The sequence below is a fragment of the Podarcis erhardii genome (genome assembly GCF_964252035.2).
Source record: "Podarcis erhardii genome assembly, chromosome: 6".
Classification (NCBI taxonomy): Eukaryota; Metazoa; Chordata; class Lepidosauria; order Squamata; family Lacertidae; genus Podarcis; species Podarcis erhardii.
This window is the reverse complement of record NC_138510.1, coordinates 57,639,316-57,659,949: the sequence shown is the minus strand read 5'-3', so window position 1 is coordinate 57,659,949 and position 20,634 is coordinate 57,639,316. Positions and strand designations below refer to the sequence as shown.

Below are 20,634 nucleotides of genomic sequence, written 5' to 3'. Positions count from 1 at the left end.
ATTGGATATATTTAATTAGATTTCCAAGGTTAGCTGACTAAACAGTCTTAATTAATAATACAATTCCATATTGTTCAGGTGCAGCCCCAGGCCTTCTAGAGAGGCTTTTGGGGTGAGGGATGCAGATGACTGTAGAAGGGAGAGGAAGATAGGAAAGTTGAAGTCCGTGCAAGTAACGTTAGTATCCAGGCCAGCATTTCTTAGACTGTTTATTATAATAAAAGTACATTCTGCAACCATCTGAATATTTGATGGAAGGTTGCTAACAGTTCACATTTGAGTTTCACTTTAAACCTTCTGAAGCAAAATGGTTTCCAACAAAGGCACATTTTAGATTAACATTCTGCTTGATCAACAAAAATAAGGCAGCTGTTTTTTAAAATACATATATTTCACGTGCATGTATTTAGATTTTTACATGGGAACATTTAGGGCTGAAACTCAGTTCCGGCACCTGTCAGGTGGGTGCCATTGCCATTATACAGTAAAAGGACAAGGGAGGTGTTCATGGTGAGTTCTAGCACCTCTTTTTCTAGAAAAATAGCACTGATACCACCGAGCCTGAGAGTATGCCAGTGTAGTTAACTAGCAGTATCAAGGAAGCTGTTAGAGGTAAGAAGTTTCCAAAAATGGAAGCCTTGTTCAAATGAACAAAAGAAACATAAAATTGGGGGGAAAGAAATGCAAGCAGACAATGGGGAATTTTAAAAAGAAGCATGCCACCCCAGCAAAGACTGACAAAACAATTATTTAAATACAGTAGAACCAACAACAACAAAAAGACTAGGGAGGCAGCTAACCTTTATAGACAAGGGAAGAAAAAGAGATTACAGGAAGCCAAGTTAATTCTTTGCATCTGTATTCACTGTTGAAGATGGAGGGCAGATCCCTGAGTCTGAACTAACATACCATTTTAGAGATCATTAGGAAAGGGACTGAAAATAACACAGCCAATGACATGACCCCATTATACAAATCTACGGTGTAACCACACTTCAAATATACTTCTGGTCATCAGTGCACCTCAAAAAGGATGTAGAGCTGGAAAAAGTTCAGGAAAGGGCAACAAAGATTTATCATTGGGCTGGAAGAACCCACTTATTAGGAAATGTGACAACATTTGGAGCTTTTTAGTTTAGAAAAAAGGGAAACAACATTATATAGGTGTATAAAATTATGCACGGTCTCATAACACTAGAATTTGGGGTCATCTAATGAAGCTGGATATTGGAAGCGTCAGGACAGACAAAAGGAAGTACGTATTCACATAGCACATTTGCTACCTTAAGATGTAGCCATAGCACTCACTTGAATAGCTTTAGAGAGGATTTAGACAAATTCATGAAGCATAAGGCTATCAATGGCTACTGGTAATGACGGCTGCAGTGCCATCTCCAGTGTTGGAGTCAGTTGGCCTCTGAATACCAACTGGATGCTGAATTAAATGGGCTTTGGTCTGATACAGAAGGGCTGGTCTTAAACATCTGAATGATGACAAGAGCATTAACTATATATTAAGTTAATAGTCTGCATCCTCTAAGTCCACATACATTATTTGTGAGGAACGAAGGCTATGCCATACCTCGTGCAACCTATAAACTTTGACTGTGAGAACATGTCTTTGCCGACAGGTACCAGAACAAAGGCAGAATTATTTTCTAATTGGTATTATTAGAATGAGCTGTGCATACAGAATCAAATTCATTATTTTCTCCCCTGGAAAGCTGCACCCCCCACCCCCCAAGGAATTACAAAGCAATAGGTGCTGTACAGAAATTCTGGGCTGAAGATTCATTTCAGAAGACCAGCCCTGATGTGTCTTACTTGCTACCAAGTTTACCTTCCAAAACACTGAAAATATCCTCTAGTGACTTGTATACACACTGGAGGAATTCTTGCACGTTCCGAGCCGGGTAGGCAGAAACATTACATCCAATCCAGTTGTCATGAACTCCATATCCGACACCAAAACCATCAGGCACCACTGGTGCAAATCCACCCATATTCACAGCAGGACTGCTCAGAGTGCTTGTGGAGAGAATGTTATGATTAATCTGGGCATAAGCTTGGTCCTGGTAAAAGTCTGGCAGAGGGATACCTCTGGATTCTGCCAGATGCCGCAAACCATACAAGTGTCGATCAAATCCCTGACCTGTCAAGACAAAATGCAGTAATGAATGACACTGCAGAGAACACTGCCTGTATTTATGGCTTAACCCAGGGGTCAGCAACTTTTTTCAGCCATGGGCCGGTCCACCGTCCCTCAGACCATGTGGTGGGCTGGACTATTGGGGGGGGGGGAATGAATGAATTCCTATGCCCCACAAATAACCCAGAGATGCATTTTAAATAAAAGCACACATTCTACTCATGTAAAAACACGCTGATTTCTGGACTGTCTGTGGGCCGGATTGAGAAGGTAATTGGACCGCATCTGGCCCACGGGCCTTAGGTTGCCTACCCCTGGCTTAACTCCACTTCCAAAGCCACAAAGTTAACAGACAAGCTGCTCTTGCTTGGTTTAAAAAATAAAAGCGCTATTGTGCCAAAATATGTGCACATCTTTCTCATTTGTTCAAACAAATACTAAAACCACAACTAGACTATCAAAAGTTGCCCTTTTTCTTTACTGAAAGGCCTTGCAGTAGAGAACTCTTCCCCAATCTGGTACCCTCCAGATGTTTTGGACTACAACTCCCATCACCCCAAGCATCAGTCATGCTGGTTCGGGGAGCTGATGGGAGTTGTAATCAAACAACATCTGATGGGCACCAGGCTGAGAAGGCTGCAGTAAAAACTCAAGCAAACAAGGGAGTACCAAAAAAAATTTCAGCCATTTGAAAATCTCCAGAGGACTGAGGGAACCCTTCAGAATAGCCTGGGAAATGGGATGGGAGAAATTAGTGGCAATTACTCCCCAACCTCCTTTACAGAAATAAGTCCTTTTCATGAATAGAAAAACACCTTTAGCTCCAACTCACTACAGTAACACAAGGATGTACCTGGAAAGGCTGTTTTGCATATTGCAAATAAGTATTTTTCAAACATTCATATAATGAAGTCAGATTCTGGATAAGTCTTTTCAAAACGCTATTTAAATGTAGGGAATGTATTTAACTCTGCAAACACGCTGGCTCTGTGAGTGAATGTGATGCAAAGGTCCAGCAAGACACTCTGCATCATGGTGAAAATTGCTCTGAACCCATTGTCTACCTCGACTGAAGCCACCAGGGAGAGGGATTGCATCTGATGCTAAAAAATGAGCCTTGCCACTTACCCATAGCAGCTTCTTTTGTGAGCTGGTTGTGGAACTTGGAGCACTCCGCAATCATCTGCTGCAGTTCTGCGGCGCTGTGCTTGGGCAGATTCCTGACTAAAGCCTCAGAACACTTTTTTGTATGAACTGAGGCAGGACGGATGGTTTCAGTGCGACCGTGTTTGAATGCTGCTGTGCTGCAAGATTCATAGGTGGCAACAGTTTGGCCATACTGCCGTAGAAAAGCCACCTGGAAGGCAAGTTGCGTTATAGCATCAGGACTCAGCTTCTGCTTCTTTAGGAAGTCCTTGCCTCCTTTTTCAAACTGAATGGCCTCCAGAGTCAGCGTTTTCACAGTGGCGTCAAAATTCTGTTTGGCCTTGGTAATTCCTTCTTTTAAGGCATCGTTCAGTTTAAAGCTCAGCTTCTGTACAGCTGCAGCAGAATCAACTGCAGCAGGCTGAGATGATGGAGCAATTGCAGGCGACTGGGTGCTGTCTTTAAACACTTCGTTTTGGAATCTGAGTACAGCTACACCATCTCCCCAGGCGTGCTCAAAGTGAACTGCTGCGGTGCCGTCTTTGGCTAAAATAAGGTTGAAGGATTTGTCATACCACCTGTTGACTCCATCACCATGAAGCATAGTATGGGACAAGTGGTTGAGATCTTTAATTGGAAAGTCATCAAGGCACAGGCAGAAGATTGCGGAATCCACCTTTGTTAAAGTTTCCTTATTGCCATTCTCAAGTAACTCTTGTCTCAGCCCTGCCCATGTATCCCTGTTTTCGCTAGTCAAGCAAGCAAGAGGGAAAGCTGGGACTGGGCTGCTGTCAGAAATGATGTATTTTAGGTGTGCTTGAATTTCTGAAGGCGCCACTATGTTCCCATCTCTATCTAGAACATCAAACACATAGAAGTTTCCATTTCTAAGCACTAATAAGTGCCGCTTACTTTCATCTGTAAACAGCTCATCCTTGCTGAGCTTAGGCAGCCGTGTGGAATTAAAAAGCCTGAAGTACTGGGACATGTCTAGTGGGTAGGCATTCATCATATAGGCACCAAACCATGAGAGAGAGGAAGGCACAAACCGAATGAACCTTTTGAAAGCTTGTGTGTCACTTTTGGATGGGTTGAGATGAAAAACCTCTGGCTCTAAAAAGCCAGCCCTGAGAGTCTTCAAGAAACGCAGAGCAGAAACAGTCATGTTAGTTGCTCTCACAAGCTGGTCGTTATATTCAGCTTTGGGGTCAGGGTTGAAAGCCATGAAAGGATTGAAGTTCAAAACCACCGATTCACGTGCCCGTAAGTACATGTCAAACCAGGGACCTAAAATCGAGAGGTGGACAGAACAGATCAACACAAAGACCACAAGACAAACAAGGCTCATAAACATGAAATGTGGGCAAATGTTTATGAGAGGGACCTTTTTTTTAATCTGTGGGCCAGGAGGTATGGTAAATACGCTAGGTTTCTAAGCTCCTGCAGTCCAAAATATGACACCCTCTGATTTCTTCTTTGTGGAATTAACATGCATAATTTATGTTTATTGCTTGAGGGCTACAATTTTGCATCTACGATCCATTCACAATTCGCTCTCCTCTTTGACATACCATTGTGTTGTGTCGTCTTGGGAGAGGGGAGGGGGAAGAGAGAAAGAACATTTACTTGTTTACCTGCCTATCCACTTCTGCTCTTTCCTCACCATCTTCCTTTACCTTTTCTGTTCCTTCCTCTTCCTCTTTTCTGCAACAAGTCTCAGTTCCTCAGCCACGGTTTCATGTCTAATCCCTGTCTTCATTCTAGCCACTAAAGTAACTGAATTTTACACTTGGCTTAAAACCTGTGGTTTTTCTTCACAAATACAGGGGCTGCAAAGTAAATTTTAGTGGGAGATGAAAGGCAACACTCTACACAGTTCAAGCAGTAACATAAATGCATTAGAATAATTTTCAAGCTGATGCTTTGAAAATTCTTCAGTTTTATAGCTTAGTAACATTCAAAGTTTACAGCAGGATGGTTTTTAAATAGCAATGCAACAACAAAAAGCCCAGGGAAATGTAAAATTGAACATTCCCTTTAGTGTTTAGCATGCTCTCTTTCATTCATAAAGCATTCCAGAGAAAGCACAAACCAAATTTAAATCTTAGGTAAGGAAGTGACCCAGTCCTGTGAAATGCTCTGCCAACAGAGATGCAGAAGCCACTTTCTGTTTCAACCTTTAAACGCCTGCTGAAAATTTTCCCATGCTGCCAAGCTTATCTAGGCAATTAAGAAAGCATCTTTCCATAATCGTTAGTGGATGGTCATCAATTTTAAGCCATTATCAGCCATTTCATTTTTTAAAAAAATAATAATGCAACAGGCATATGCATACACACACACAATTACTTCAGTAAGTACTTAAGAAAATCATACACAGCTATCGATAAAACCAATGAGCTGTATGTTTTATATACAAGCAACCATGGTATGAGATATGACAGAAGAGTGGCAATGATGGGGGGCAATTGCCCACCAGTTCCAGTCCTCAGGGGATTGGGCAACACTCGGGCCTTCACTGCAAAATAGTTCAGCTCTGTGTGGTGATGGCTTGAATTGTTTGCAGCCATTAGGCGTGAATGATTTGCTCTTTCATCTGCAAATGCCCACTTGTGATTCAAGGACCTGCCACCCACTTGAGGATAAGAAAGACACATGGACACGGTATATTAGGTTAATGGGCTAAAAAAGGCCACAACTTTATTGATTACAGCATGTGAGAGGTATTGGCTTAGGCATTGGATAAAACAAGAGCGTGACTCCACCCCCTCAGGACGTCACCGGCGGTCATGCCATGGCCCAAGCCACCAGCAAGGGTGTCAGACAGGATCCATGACCGCCGGATTCCTTTACCCATAAAATGGAGGGGTAGGTGATGGCCACACCCTGCCCTCCAACACAGAACCATATTCCAATGCCCAACCGCCACCCGAGCCAAAAGAGGCTCGATGCCAATAACCTCACAGCTGCAACCTAAGGCTTCTGATGATGTCGGCCAGCCAAATATCATTGCTGAGGTCCAAAAGGTGAACTTTTTTTTTTTTTTTTTTTAAAGGTTAATGCGCTAAAAGCAGCAACACAATGGCTGAGACACGCTGCCAGGCCGTGTTTGAGCGGCAAAACCCCACCCCAAGCCTCCAGCCGATTGGCTGGCCATCTGGGGGCGTGGCGCGGCAGCCAGAGCAGCTGGGCAGGGGGCTGAACACCCCCTGCCAACGCGGGAAACGGCTCCTGCTCACAACTCCTCCCCTCCCTGAGGAGGAGAGGCTTTATCCCTGTATCAACATCAACTAGTAATAATAATAATAATAATAATTTATTATTTATACCCCGCCCATCTGGCTGAGTTTCCCCAGCCACTCTGGGCGGCTCCCAATCAGTATTAAAAACAATACAGCATTACATATTAAAAACATCCCTGAACAGGGCTGCCTTAAGATGTCTTCTGAACGTCAGGTAATTCTTTATCTCTTTGACATCTGATGGGAGGGCGTTCCACAGGGCGGGCGCCACTACCGAGAAGGCCCTCTGTCTGGTTCCCTGTAGCCTCACTTCTCGCAATGAGGGAACCGCCAGAAGGCCCTCGGCGCTGGATCTCAGTGTCCGGGCTGAACGATGGGGGTGGAGACGCTCCTTCAGGTATACAGGACCGAGGCCGTTTAGGGCTTTAAAGGTCAGCACCAACACTTTGAATCGTGCTCGGAAACGTACTGGGAGCCAATGCAGATCTCTCAGAACCGGTGTTATGTGGTCCTGGCGGCCACTCCCAGTCACCAGTCTAGCTGCCGCATTCTGGATTAATTGCAGTTTCCGGGTCACCTTCAAAGGTAGCCCCACGTAGAGCGCATTGCAGTGGTCCAAGCGTGAGATAACTAGAGCATGCACCACTCTGGCGAGACAGTCCGCGGGGAGGTAGGGTCTTAGCCTGCGTACCAGGTGGAGCTGGTAGACAGCTGCCCTGGACACAGAGTTAATCTGCGCCTCCATGGATAGCTGTGAGTCCAAAATGACTCCCAGGCTGCGCACCTGGTCCTTCAGGGGCACAGTTACCCCATTCAGGACCAGGGAATCCTCCACACCTGCCCGCTTCCTGTCCCCCAAAAACAGTACTTCTGTCTTGTCAGGATTCAACCTCAATCTGTTAGCCGCCATCCAACCTCCAACCGCCTCCAGGCACTCACACAGGACCTTCACCGCCTTCACTGGTTCTGATTTAAAGGAGAGGTAGAGCTGGGTGTCATCTGCATACTGATGAACACCCAGTCCAAACCCCCTGATGATCTCTCCCAGCGGCTTCATATAGATATTAAAAAGCATGGGGGAGAGGACAGAACCCTGAGGCACCCCACAAGTGAGAGCCCAGGGGTCTGAACACTCACCCCCACCACCACCTTCTGGACACGGCCCAGGAGGAAGGAGCGGAACCACTGTATAACAGTGCCCCCAGCTCCCAGCCCCTCTAGATGGTCCAGAAGGATGTTATGGTCGATGGTGTCAAAGGCCGCTGAGAGATCCAGCAGAACTAGGAAACAGCTCTCACCTTTGTCCCTAGCCCGCCGGAGATCATCAACCAGCGCGACCAAGGCAGTTTCAGTCCCATGGTGAGGCCTGAATCCCGATTGGAAGGGATCCAAATGGTCCGTTTCCTCCAGGCGTGCTTGGAGTTGTTCAGCAACCACCCGCTCAATCACCTTGCCCAAGAATGGCAGATTTGAGACTGGGCGATAGTTGGCCAAATTGGCCGGGTCTAAAGATGTTTTTTTAAGAAGCGGTTTAATGACCGCCTCTTTCAGCGGGTCTGGGAAGGCTCCCTCACAGAGGGAAGCATTCACCACCCCGCAGATCCCATCGCCCAGCCCTTCCCGGCTCGCTTTTATCAGCCAGGATGGGCAAGGATCAAAGAGACAGGTGGTCGGTTTCACTCGTCCAAGCAGCCTGTCCACATCCTCGGAGGTAACAGATTGGAATTGATCCCATGTAACAGGACCAGACAGAACTCTGGCACTCTCCCGCCCTGGCCCTGCTCCCACGGTGGAGTCTACCTCCTTCTGAATCTGAGCGATTTTATCTGCAAAAAACTTTGCAAAAGCATTGCAGGAGATCTTGGGGTCCCTACCAGGCCCCGGTGGTACAGGTGGTTCTGATAGATTGCGAACCACCTGAAAAAGTCTCCTGCTGCTGTTTTCTGCAGATGCAATGGAGGCGGTGAAGAAGGCCCTCTTCGCCGTCGCCATTGCCACTTGGTAGGCTCGACGTTGAGCTCTAACCCGTGTCCGGTCTGATTCAGAATGAGTTTTCCGCCACCGGCGCTCTAGCCGTCTCAACGATTGTTTCATCACCCTCAGCTCCGGGGAAAACCACGGGGCTGTCCGGGCTCCATGCAATCGGAGAGGGCGCTTCGGAGCCAGACAGTCAATAGCCCTGGTTAACTCCGCATTCCAGCGGGCCACCAGGGAATCAGCTGAAAGGCCATCAACTTGGGATAAAGCATCCCCTACCACTCTCTGGAAGCCAATTGGATCCATTAAGTGGCGGGGGCGGACCATACGAATCGGTCCCACCTCCCTGTGGAGGGGAAGGGTTGCGGAGAAGTCCAGTTGCACCAGGAAGTGATCTGACCATGGCACTTCTTTTGTTTCGCTTTTAGTTAATGTCAGATCACCAGCATCCGTAGAGGTAAACACCAAGTCTAAGGCATGTCCGTGGCTATGAGTTGGGCCAGACTTATTCAGGGACAGCCCCATGGAGGCCATGCTTTCCACGAAGTCCCGAGCGGCCCCTTGTAAGGTCGTGTCGGCATGGATGTTAAAATCCCCCAGGACAACCAAGCTAGGTGTCTCCAGGAGCATATCCGCCACGACCTGAAGCAGCTCGGGCAGGGAATCCTTGGTGCAGCGGGGAGGTCGGTACACCAATAGGAATCCTGTACTGCCCCTATTGCCCAACTTCCAGAACATGCACTCAGAAAACTGGGTCTTCCCAATAGGACGCCTGGTGCAGACTAATGACTTCCTAAAAATCACTGCAACCCCCCCTCCCCGCCCACATGACCTGGGTTGCTGTGCGTAAGAGAAACCTGGTGGGCAAGCAGCGGCAAGGACAGGCCCATCTGCTTCATCCAACCAAGTCTCTGTTACACATGCCAGATCAAATCCTCCATCCATGATCAAGTCATGGATGGCAGTGGTCTTATGAATCATTGACCTGGCATTGCACAGCAACACTTTCAGGTCATGTGGGTATCCCTTGCTGATTCTAGTATCCATCCGGTCAGGACCAGACCCGGAGGCAGGAATAGTCCTCAGACAACGACTAAACCTGCCTCCTCTGTAATGACATGGTCTGGTCTTAGCGTAACTCCTCCTCCTACCCGTGATCACTGAGATCGGTTGTCCCAGTGCATTCCCCCCTGTGGAACATGCCCCAGCCATTTTGTGGGCTGGGGCCCACTCCCCGGCAGCCCTGACCCCTCCCCCTAAGAACAAAATAACAACTTATACAAACAAACAAAACCAATAAAACAATACAAACAAAAAAATATAAAAATTACAAGAACATCAAAATAAAAAAATAATTCCCCAAACCCAACCAAACTTCCATCCCACCCCCACCCCCCACATACAAAAAATCCAAAAGAAATTTTTAAAAAACATTTTAAAAATACTCTGTGCCCCTCCTGCAGTAACACTGTCCTAGTGAGGCCTGTCAGGCCCCGCCCTGGGCCAGGTGGTAAGTGGCAGGAAGGAGCAGGGCCCTCAAGCACTCACTCAGGGGAGTCCTCCTGGGCAGCAGGCAGCAAGCAGCACGCAGTCCTTGTGAGGCTTCAGGCCCCGCCCCAGGCCAGATGGTAAGTGGCAAGAGCAGGGCCCTCAAGCACTCACTCAGGGGAGTCCTCCTGGGCAGCAGGCAGCAAGCAGCACGCAGTCCTTGTGAGGCCTGTCAGGCCCCGCCCCAGGCCAGATGGTAAGTGGCAAGAGCAGGGCCCTCAAGCACTCACTCAGGGGAGTCCTCCTGGGCAGCAGGCAGCAAGCAGCACGCAGTCCTTGTGAGGCTTCAGGCCCCGCCCCAGGCCCAGGGAACCAATGTCCCCACTATGGAAGGACGTGTGGATCCAGAATTGGCCTCCACAGTCACTTACGGACTCAATGTTAAAACCGTGTTTATGGAAGACAATCTTACTCGGCTACGAGTGATCGCCAAAGAAGAAGAACCACCTTTAAATCCATGGCTATAGCATGGATATAGACCTTTTTTCTTCATTTATAATGGAAGGTTTATAATTTGGCTCACCTTCAACATCATTTTAACATTCTTGAGTGTCAAAAAGGGGGGGGGGAAGTATTGCAGTTCACACTCACTAATTTCACCTTCATTTATGTGCAGTGCAGAGTGTCTTGGGTGTCAGGCATCGCAACCACTCAGTAGTCAGTGAGCTAATTTGATGAGGAATTACAATAGTGGAGAATATGGGTGGAATTTACAGATACCAGGTTTGCTCTGTACATAAACACTTCTGCTCTCCTCCGATATCCTTATAAGCTACAACAACAACATGCCTTTGGGGGCTAAATTAATAAAAATCACTAACCTAAACACTATAGACATTCTCTTGCTTTCTTCCCTCTCTCTCTCTCTCTCTCTCTCTCTCTCTCTCAATCACTTTGGTCCTATTAAATTTGCTGTCTCCTTTGGGGGCTAAATTAATAAAAATCACTAACCTAAACACTATAGACATTCTCTTGCTTTCTTCCCTCTCTCTCTCTCTCTCTCTCTCTCTCTCTCAATCACTTTGGTCCTATTAAATTTGCTGTCTCCTTTTCTTTATTCTCTGGTCTTGCTGTCTGCATCTTTCATCTTTCTTGTTCTTTGATAAAAGAAATGCTGTTCTCTCTCTGTCATCCTGCCTGCCCTCTCAAAGGCAAGAAATTTTATAGTATTGACTGAGCTGGATTCTCCAAAGGTGGTACTTGCTTCGACATCCTGAAATAGATTTACATATGGTTTGAGTCACTCATTGGATCACCGCAGCAACTATTTCCCTTCATTGTGCTTTCCGTTTAAGAATTACACAGGCGGCATTCAACTAATTCATCCCAGCCACCCACACTGCACCCTCACCAAATTTGCTCCAGAGGTTCGGGGAGCCCCTAGAACAAATTTAAGGGGCACAAAGGGGAAGACTGTTCCATTGCACAAGCAGAGATCCTTGCACTGATGGAACATTCACTTAGTACTACACTGGATACAATTTAGGATATTTTATTGTAGTGGTAGCTTTCCTTCCCATTTCCTTCATCGCCACTTTCCAAGGCAAGAGATGAGATACAAGAGGTTGTCTTATACCAAGTCAGACCACTGACCCATCTAGTTCACTACTGTCTGTTCCAATTAGCAGCATCTCTCCAACGTCACAGGCAGAGGTGGTGCCTATGTACTACCTGAAATCCTTTAACTAGAGATGCCAGGGATTAAACCTGAGGCCCTCAGCATGCACAGTGACCTAGCAGTTAGCCATGACCTCAAGTTCCAACGCTGGAGCCATCAACACAGCTCCAGGAATCTGCCTATGCAACCACTTCTCCCTCTCTCTGCATAAAATGACCTTTCAGTCCAAGACATCATATTCTTATGGGATTAGAAGTCCATATTAGACTTTGTAAACCAAGAAACAAGACACTGCAGAATGAAGTCTTCAGAACCAAACGTGCCTAAAGTAATGAATGGTGCTGTGATCAAGGGACCATGCACCCTTTATGCTGTTGATACTTTGATTCTGGTTGTCTCTACTTTAAAGAATATGTCTGGGTCAACATTACTTGCCAAGTGAAGATGTTTCCATGACATCTTGCTATTTCAGGGGAAAAGATAAGTCAGTTGTTTTGGAGTACTGATTGTAACATTGTCAAGAGCATTTCAAATCAGAGAGTATCCAGCTTTATTAACCTGAAACTAAGGTTAATGATAACTAAGGTTAATGATAAACATGCCTATTTATCACTTAGCTGGCTAAAGCATCGGGGTGACTTGCAGGTGTGAATGAACTTTAATGACATCAATTTAGACATTCCACAGAGAATCAAATGTTGAGCATTCAAAAGATGCATGCAAGTAAGCAAGCTGCAGCAAGAGTTAATGATCAGAGTGCGCCCTCTAACACGCCAAATTCTAGTCTGTTCTCAAGCAAACAGTTTGAGGAACAGATACCAAGAATGCAAAGCAAGTTTCACAATTACTTCCTTACCTGAAATATAACTAGTGTGCTTATTTTGCTTGTCTTGTGCAACCAACTGCTCATGTAATTCTCTACCAATTCCATCCCTAAAATTGACAGCGAGTTGTTCAGTTTTCCTTTAAAAAGAGAGAGTGAGAGAGAAATTAAGTAAAATTGTGATGCCTTTCTGAGAGTCAAGAGGAAAAGCATCCTGTGTGGCTGGACTGGTATGACTCCTCCCTTCCCCACCCTTGATGTTGCAAATGCTCCTGGCTAAGAATGAGGAAAGGCTGTTGTTAATTCAAAGGCTGAAGTTGATCCATTCTGGATCTACACTGGAAGAAGGTTCTGTAATCACTATGCTGGATGTGTGAGGATACAAGAACTAGTTTGGACTGGTGCACTGTGCTACTATGTTATCATAGATACCTGTCAGCTCAGGCAACCTGGTGTGATATAAGTAAACTGAAGTCTAGAGTTTGAAGACTTGCATTTCAGAAAGGGGTAATATTTCATGGAGGGTTTGATGTTCTAAGCTCACACCTGCAACTCAGGGAGCAGCCAGGCAATCTTGGGAGAATACTGATTTTTTTAAAAATCAGTCCAGTTTTCAGCCCAGATTCAGGACAGAAACAGCCTTGGTTTTCCTGCTGGGTGGTGTATGCTGGGAACTGGACAAGGGGAGTGCAGTTCTGTTGATCCCCTTGAATCTCTCTGTTGCATTCGCTACTATCAGTCATGGTATCCTTCTGGGCCATCATGCTGGGTTGGCACGGGGGGCACACTACTGTGTTGGTGCCAGTCCGTCATGGAGGATCAGTCCCAGAAAGTTGCACCCCTTGGCCTTTGGCATCAAGGTTCTATTCTGCCCCCCATGTTGGTTTACACCTATATGAAAGTGCCGGGAGAACTCATCCAGAGGTTTGTACTGCAGTGTCACCAATAGCTCTACCTCTCTCTTTCAGCTGTTAATCCCAAGGAGTCTGTGAAACCTTAACAGGTACCTGGAAACAGTTTTCACTGGATGAGGGCAATTAGCTAAAGCTATATCTAGGCAAGACACCTGTGCTCTGGGTGGGGAAGCCGAATTATCTGGCTAAAGAGATAGGATCGAACTCTCCTGAACGACTAGATTTGTTGCTTGGCGGTTCTCCTGGGCTTGGCACTGTCTGTGGAAGCACAGGTTACATCTGTGGTTAGGAGCGCCTTTTTCCTACTGAGGCGAGGATGCAAGCTATTGCCTTACCTAGAGAGATCAGACCTTGCCTCAGTAATCCACACACTATTCACATCTAGGGCAGACTGCTGCCTTTAAGTTGAGAAACTTCAACTGGTGCAGAATGCTGATGCTTGGTTGCTAGATGGTGCACAGTAATCACAGAATGCAACTCCTATTCTGTACCAGTCGTACTGGTTGCAGGTTGTGTTTCTGAATCCAATTCAAAGTGTTGATTTTGACCTTTAAAGCCACCAGTAGCTTGAGCCCATGTCCTCTAAAAGACCAGGAACACAATACAAGTCTCTTAGAATACAGTCATACCATGGAAGTCAAACAGAATCCATTCCAGAAGTCTGTTCGACTTCCAAAACTTTTGGAAACCAAGGCACGGATTCTGATTGGCTGCAGGAAGCTCCTGCAGCCAATCAGAAGCTGAGCCAGATGTTCGGGTTCCAAAGAACGTTCGCAAACTGGAACACTCACTTCTGGGTTTGCGGCATTTGGGAGCCAAAACGTTTGACTTGCAAAGCATTCGGGATCCAAGGTACGACTGTATTAAGATTTGCCTCAAATGCCCACCTGCCAGGCTGATGCTACTGGTGGGCCTGAGAGACAAGGTCCTTTCTGTGGTGGCCCCCTAACTGTGTAACTCCCTCCCTACAGAGGTGCATAATCCTTCAACATTGCTACTGTTGATATATATACTGTCTTTGGTTTCTTCTTTTTTCTTACCTGAATTGGGCATCATCTAAAAGAGGCTTTTGAGCATTTAGGTATCTTCTGATTGTGTCTTCAAGTTTTGGAATAGGCAAACTGATAAGGCAGGAGAAGAGAAGCAAAACAATATAAGGCCACACCATGTTAAACATTCCAAAGGAAAAGGCAAGAATAATACTGTTCTGTGTAATAAGTAGTTTTCCCTAGCAATTTATTATAAGTTAAATGCAGGTATGAAAGGACCTCAGTCTAAAATAATCCCTTACTAACTACACATTAACCTTTTGTACACTGACCCCATTTCTCTTTAGATCAGGCTTTGCCTGGTACCTTCCAGACATTTTGGATGACAGCTCCCATAGCTATCATTGAAATCCCAATTAGCTGCTCTGAAGTTAGAAGAGTAAATAAAGAAGGTTCTGAAAGTTACAGAGAATGTTCATTACCATGTATTAAGGTTTATGGTACAATATACAGTATCCTAGTATATACAAATAGCAAACTTGTTTTTCAAGTGCCAATATTCACGTAGCCAAACCAATAACATACCTTCAACAAAGCCTTGGGGAAACCCAAGGATTGCTAAAGTCCCCTCCCCCGAAAAAAACATTTAGTAGGAAAAACCTAAATGGGAGGGGGAATCAAAAAGAACAGCTCAAAAGAAGTGTGCATACACACAAAACCTTATACAGTACCAGAACAAACTTGGTCTATAAGGTACTACTGGACAATTTTTAATTTTTTTATTTTTTTTATTTCGACTGCGTCAGACCAACCTACCTGAATCTACAGCTCAAAAAACTGCCACAAAAAAACTGCCCATTCTCAGTGGGCACAGAATGCTGACAGGGAGGAGATGGAATGGACTATCCTGGAAAAGCTGAACTCTGAACAGGAGCACTGCAATATTTTGCTGCAGGTTCTACTTTTATGTTAATATTTAAGGGGCACTAGATCTCCAGATCTTTTACCAGTTTTTGTAACTTGGAAGTTTACCTGCTTATAAGGAACTGCTATATGACAAATATACTTCTAAAACAAATTAGTAACAATCCAAAGAAAAGTAGATTCCACTGAATTTCTCTGGTACTTAGGCATACTAAGAATATAACTATTATCTTTACAGTGTGATCCTAAATATGTTTATTTAGAAGTACATCACAGCAAACAATACACAAAGCAAACAAGCTGAAACAGTTTCATTTTCTCCAAACTTTTCCATATGTTTTCGCCTGGTACTCATAAAGTAGGCAAAAAAGCATGAGGGAACTAATATATTAGTGTAAATTTAAATATAGATGGCAATCATGAAAATCACGCCCTGCATTTAGCACTAACCTTTCACCTACATACTGTACCTTTATCTCAACCTAAATGAAGGCAGAAGGCTTTTCATTACCAGCTGTATTACATATGCTTCTCCTCTTTCTCTCTGGCAATGGAACTGTGCCCTCTTCCAGGACTAATTTGCTTTTGAAAGGGGTAGGAACTAACATAAGGAAACGTTCTCCAGATCACATTAACACAGCAAATCCTTTCGCTGCTGTACTCACTGAAACATTGTGCCATTTCTATCCATGCAATGTAATTTTGTGAGTCAATCCATGGGATCTTATCTATGTCAAGTTAATGAATGTAACCCAGGGGTGATAGTGCTTCCTGACTGATTGAACACTGAGTAAAAGGGCACAATCTTGTTTAGGTGCGCTATGAGGGCAGGGGAAGAGACACCTGGAGTTTTCAGACAAAGAGGAAGCCCTCCAGTGGGTGGCTGTGTGAGTTATTAAAAAAACCTGTGGGACACCTGTGCCCTCCAGATGCTATTGGACTCCAACTCCCATCAGCCTCAGAAAGCATGGTCAGTTAGCAGGGATAAGAGTCCAACATCCAGTAGGTAATGTCCTCCTCCCCCTTGCTGATCTGCTTGTGACATCCTCTCAGAGGGTAGGCAAACTGTATTCCTTGGGCTACAGCTGAAAGGTCCAAATGTGAAAGCACACCTATACCTTTTAAGACTCACACTGAAGGGAGATTGTCAAAAAATGCAGCGTTTCCATCTCCCACTTATGGAGAACTGGGATCCTACAGCATTCTCTTTTTCACATAATGGGGTTCTTAATAAAAGTCTCTTGTGTCCTGGATTTGGCAACATCTAATTAGAAATGCTTCAACGCCCAGCTTAATTACAACGTGGCTTGTCTCCAGTCTCCCTGTAAAACCCTGCATGTATTGATTTATTATATTTATAGCCCATCTTTCCTCGAAGGAGCTCAAGACGGTCACATGGTTGTTGTTGTTCTCCTCCTCCTCTCCATTTTATTTTCACAACAACCCTGCTAGGGAGGGAGGTTGGACTGAGAGTGACTAGCTCAAGGTCACCCACCGAGCTTAGCGGCCGAGGCTCTAGTCTAGCCGGATACTAGCCACTCTGCCCCCTGCACATGCTCCAGAGACCCGCGCTCCGCTTCCCACCTTTGCGAGGCTGAGCACCGGAAAGCACCGCCCTGCTCAGAAGGAAGGAGGCGGAGCCAGGAACCAAACTTGCTCGAGAGGCGCCCTTGCCAAGAAACCTGGCCGGCAGCGGGGGCGCCTCAGGCCAAGCCCAGCCCTCTCCTCCTCCTCCTCCCGCCGCGGAAGCGCCGCCTTACCGGGGAAGGCTCTTCTGATAGTGCATGGTGGGCACGAGGCTGCGGTGCAAATACTGGGAGACGGAGCCGTCCTGGCTGTAGTTTCTCCGCGGCCCGGCCAGGGCAGGCGGGAGCAGGGCGGCAGACGCCCCGCAGAAGCGGGGCCAAGGAGAGAAGAGCAGCGCCGCCGTCGCCATGCTGAGCTCGTCACTTTCCCGGTGCGGCCGCCGCCAGCTCCTCCTCCTCCTCCTCCCTCCGCGCCGCAGCCAACTCCTGCGCCGCCCCTGGGAGGAGTCAGCTCGGGCCTCCCTGGGAGGAGGAAGCGGGGGCAGGGCAGCTGTAGGCCGCAGGCCCGGAGGAGGAAAGGGCTAGGGACCGCTTGGTGGTCCGGGACACTCAGCCTAGCCAGCGTCAGGGCAAACGCCAGACCCTTTTGCTCCGCCTGCATTCAGCTTCCCAGTTCCTGAAACTGCAGAGGCTTTGGGCGCTTCGGGCTGCCGAGAAGGGACGGGGAGCCGCTCTCGGCAGTGGCCTCCCTCCCGCAAGGGGATGCCGCTGCTTATTCAGGGTGGAGGCGGCCACCAGGGCCTGCCTTTTGGCTTATCAGCGCTGCGCCCTGCCCGGGGCTTGCTCTGCTCCTCCGGCGCCCTTCACTCAGCGCCCCATAAGTCAGCGGGGCAGGAAAGAAGCTGCTGTGCAGGTTTCCGCGCCCTCCGCGGGCAAGGGCCGCTGATGGCCGCTTGCTTCCCAGTTTCCAGAGTTTTCAGGCTGGCGTCCAGGAGGCTTCCGGGGAGCACCGTTCTCCCTGGCTGCTCCTGCTAATAAGAAAAGCTCGACGGCAGCCACAGAGTTCCGAGGAGCGCTCTGCTAGTGGCGGCCCCTTCGTCATCCGGCTACATGCACAGACGTCGTCCATCAAGGCGCCCACCGAGCCTTGCAATGCTTGGCGGCGACATCCCCCTTTCTGATCCGTGGTGGTCGCTAGTCCTGGGGTTTCCTCTTCCCGCCCTTGGCCTGATGCAGCAGGCTGTTCTTATGTGCTTACCTGTAGGCTCTCCCCACCATTTGGAAACCTACGTGATGCACAAGCATCTTATCTGCTGAAAAGCATTGATCTTGTGTGACATGTTTAAACATGTGCAGAGGCATATCGAGGGTCCTTTGCGCCCTTGATAAAGGGCTGTACCAGCACACACATCCCGGGGGGGAAAATCACTTTGTTACAATAACCACAACCACATTAAAAATTGTCATTTTACGCAACCAAACTACCATACTTGGAGCATCTGGAGTGAGGGTGAGGTGACGAGGAAGGGCAAAAAAATAATAATGCATGTTTTTGTGCCGTAGTGCAAGAAGGTTGGGAAGCTTCTCCCATGTTTAATCTTACTTCAATAGCGGCAGTGCATCAACATGTGCATATACATCATATACTCCGTAGTGATTTTGGGGACTCCCAGGGCCTGCGCTCCCTGCAAGGGGCCCTGCAAGTAGGAGTGGAGCCACACAACCAACTCGCATCCTACTGAGTCACATCCGAGGAGGATACCATGACTGATGGTAGCCACTGAGAATTCAGAGAGAACCAAAAGAGTAACATTCCCCTGTCCCTCTCACAATAACAATCCATCGGTCAGGACAAGCAAGGCTACTTCAGTCCCAAACACCAGCCTGAACCCAGATTAGCAAAGGTGCAGAAGTTGCTGGACTACAGTTACCATAATCCCTGACTATTGGCCATGCTGCTGAGGCTGCCAGGAAATGTAGTCCAACAACATCTAGGAACCCAAGCTTGGGAAAGGCTGGTCTAGGCAATCGCTTCCTCCAAGAACGTCTGGAACAGTGTTACCACGTCCCTCTTGAGCCCTCTGCCAAAAAGGGGATATTAGCAACTGGCTGGTACAGTGGTACCTCGGGTTAAGAACTTAATTCATTCCAGAGGTCTGTTCTTAACCTGAAACTGTTCTTAACCTGAGGTACTACTTTAGCTAATGGGGCCTCCAGCTGCCACCATGCCATTTCTGTTCTCATCCTGAAGCAAAGTTCTTAACCCGAAGTACTATTTCTGGGTTAGCGGAGTCTGTAAACTGAAGCGTCTGCAACCCGAGGTACCACTGTAGTTGTTACATAAATTGAGATCCAATGTGCCCTTATGAAGTGGTCGCACTACCACTGCTTTCAGGATGCAATGAGGCATTCACCAGATACTGAATCTGCTTGGTCAGGACTAGACAGTGTGCTTGTTAAGAACTGTATTAAATAGCATCCAATTCAGCACAGAGATGAGGGATTTGTCCCTGCTGGTATCTTGAGTGTTCCAATATCCTGTTGATCAAGGCTGATGATAAAAAAACAAAAACCCTCACCACTGGAATAATTCTGCTGGATGGCTACCAATGGGGGAGGAGGGAAATACTTTTTACAAGAGAGGCTCCCTAAATGCCATAGTAATCATTGTCTAAATAAGTGAGGCAAACCCTTTGAAAAATGTGAGTCATATTTGTGGCTGATAATCTTCATAAATCAAATTCTTCTCTTGCTTTAAGTGAAGATGGTTATTGAGTTCATGTTATTGTTCTCCCAAACTAACCACAAATGCCAGTTTTTGTCAGTAGCCCCTATATGCATTTTTACTGGTTAGGATATGTCTTAAATCATGCATTTACAGGTGCACTTGCCCTTTTCATCCTGATACTAATAGTGAACAGCAAACCTGATTAAAGAAGCCCAGTCTTTTCCCCTAGTCTGTCCTATTGTGATAATCCAGCATTACTCACCCAGCGCTTGAACTGCTGCATACCCTTTTCTGTTCCTTTTATAGCTAACGTTGAAACTGAGCTTATAAGGGCTGAATAACGAATTGTGCTTGCTTTTCATATAGGGTGTTGCTTTGCTTAGAGATCACTCTTGTTTCAAAAGTACTACTCTACTCTGTTCTAATTTTCCAGAGTCGGTAATCTTCTTCCAGGTTCTTATTGATGTAGTCACTAATAGGATTGTTGGTATTAATTTGGAAATAATGCCAGCTACATGCTTGGTGGCTATTGGCAGAAGAGGTGACATTGCAGGTCAGCTAAGCAGCACTAGAAACGCTTTGATCTAATCTATACCAAGCCAGAGCTGGCTATTCTAACAAGAGAGGCTGGTGAGGTCTCTTTCTCTATGGGATGCTGATTCTCTTCCAGAGAGCACTGAGGACAGCATGGCAGTGGCTTTGGATGCAATGCTGGCTCGGGTCAAGGATGTGTGTAAAAGAAATGGTTTGCTCATTCTCTCCGTGTTATCCGTCATAGTGGGATGTCTCCTTGGGTTCTTCCTCAGGACCAGACGCCTCTCTCAGCAGGTCAGTGACATAAGCAGGTGTTGCAGCAGTGTATTTTTAAAAAGGTCTTTGTTACATAATGAAATAGGAAATAAAACAGTGTGTCACAGTGCAGAACATGATAATCTGTGAAGCAAGTTGTGTGGCTCTAGTGTTACTCTTTGTAGGAAAGAACATGAATTGCTCGTTTTAGAGTTTTAAATATGTTGGCTGTATAGACTATAAAGCTACAGGTATCACCAG

General features: G+C 46.4%; 2 protein-coding genes and 1 long non-coding RNA gene across 5 annotated transcripts in view; 2 read left to right on the top strand and 1 right to left on the bottom strand.

Moving 5' to 3' along the window:
- The window catches only part of LOC309344520, a 227,565-nt gene extending 226,892 nt beyond the window's left edge, over nucleotides 1–673 (top strand). The window contains exon 2 of the long non-coding RNA XR_014157754.1: nucleotides 492–673. This is a non-coding gene — a long non-coding RNA (uncharacterized lncRNA). The remainder of the gene's footprint in view (nucleotides 1–491) is intronic.
- On the bottom strand, nucleotides 195–17,353 carry CPT2 (carnitine palmitoyltransferase 2). 3 transcript variants are annotated; one of them, XM_081866892.1, is made up of 5 exons: nucleotides 17,091–17,353; nucleotides 14,458–14,538; nucleotides 12,537–12,643; nucleotides 3,278–4,582; nucleotides 195–2,152 (listed from the first exon to the last, which is right to left on the bottom strand). In XM_081866892.1, exons 1-5 carry the CDS (start codon nucleotides 17,264–17,266, stop codon nucleotides 1,821–1,823), a joined length of 2,001 nt encoding a protein of 666 aa, XP_081723018.1. In that variant the 5' UTR covers nucleotides 17,267–17,353; the 3' UTR covers nucleotides 195–1,820. The 3 variants fall into 3 exon arrangements, with proteins under 3 accessions (XP_081723018.1, XP_081723019.1, XP_081723020.1); XM_081866893.1 differs by lacking the exons at nucleotides 12,537–12,643; nucleotides 14,458–14,538; nucleotides 17,091–17,353 and adding an exon at nucleotides 4,930–5,566; XM_081866894.1 differs by lacking the exons at nucleotides 12,537–12,643; nucleotides 14,458–14,538; nucleotides 17,091–17,353 and adding an exon at nucleotides 4,972–5,566.
- The window catches only part of SLC1A7 (solute carrier family 1 member 7), a 39,722-nt gene continuing 36,370 nt past the window's right edge, over nucleotides 17,283–20,634 (top strand). The window contains exons 1-2 of the mRNA XM_081866903.1: nucleotides 17,283–17,362; nucleotides 17,402–20,412. Of these exons, the coding sequence (XP_081723029.1) occupies nucleotides 20,272–20,412 (141 nt within the window). The 5' untranslated portion in view covers nucleotides 17,283–17,362; nucleotides 17,402–20,271. The remainder of the gene's footprint in view (nucleotides 17,363–17,401; nucleotides 20,413–20,634) is intronic.

Excerpts from the sequence above, each read along its gene's own strand:
- CPT2 (XM_081866892.1), bottom strand. The coding sequence starts at position 17,266 with ATGGCGACGGCGGCGCTGCTCTTCTCTCCTTGGCCCCGCTTCTGCGGG. Across the intron at positions 12,644-14,457 it reads TTAGATGATGCCCAATTCAG|GAAAACTGAACAACTCGCTG; the intron begins GTAAGAAAAAAG and ends CTCTTTTTAAAG. Across the intron at positions 2,153-3,277 it reads CACAAAAGAAGCTGCTATGG|GTCAGGGATTTGATCGACAC; the intron begins GTAAGTGGCAAG and ends TTGTCTTGACAG.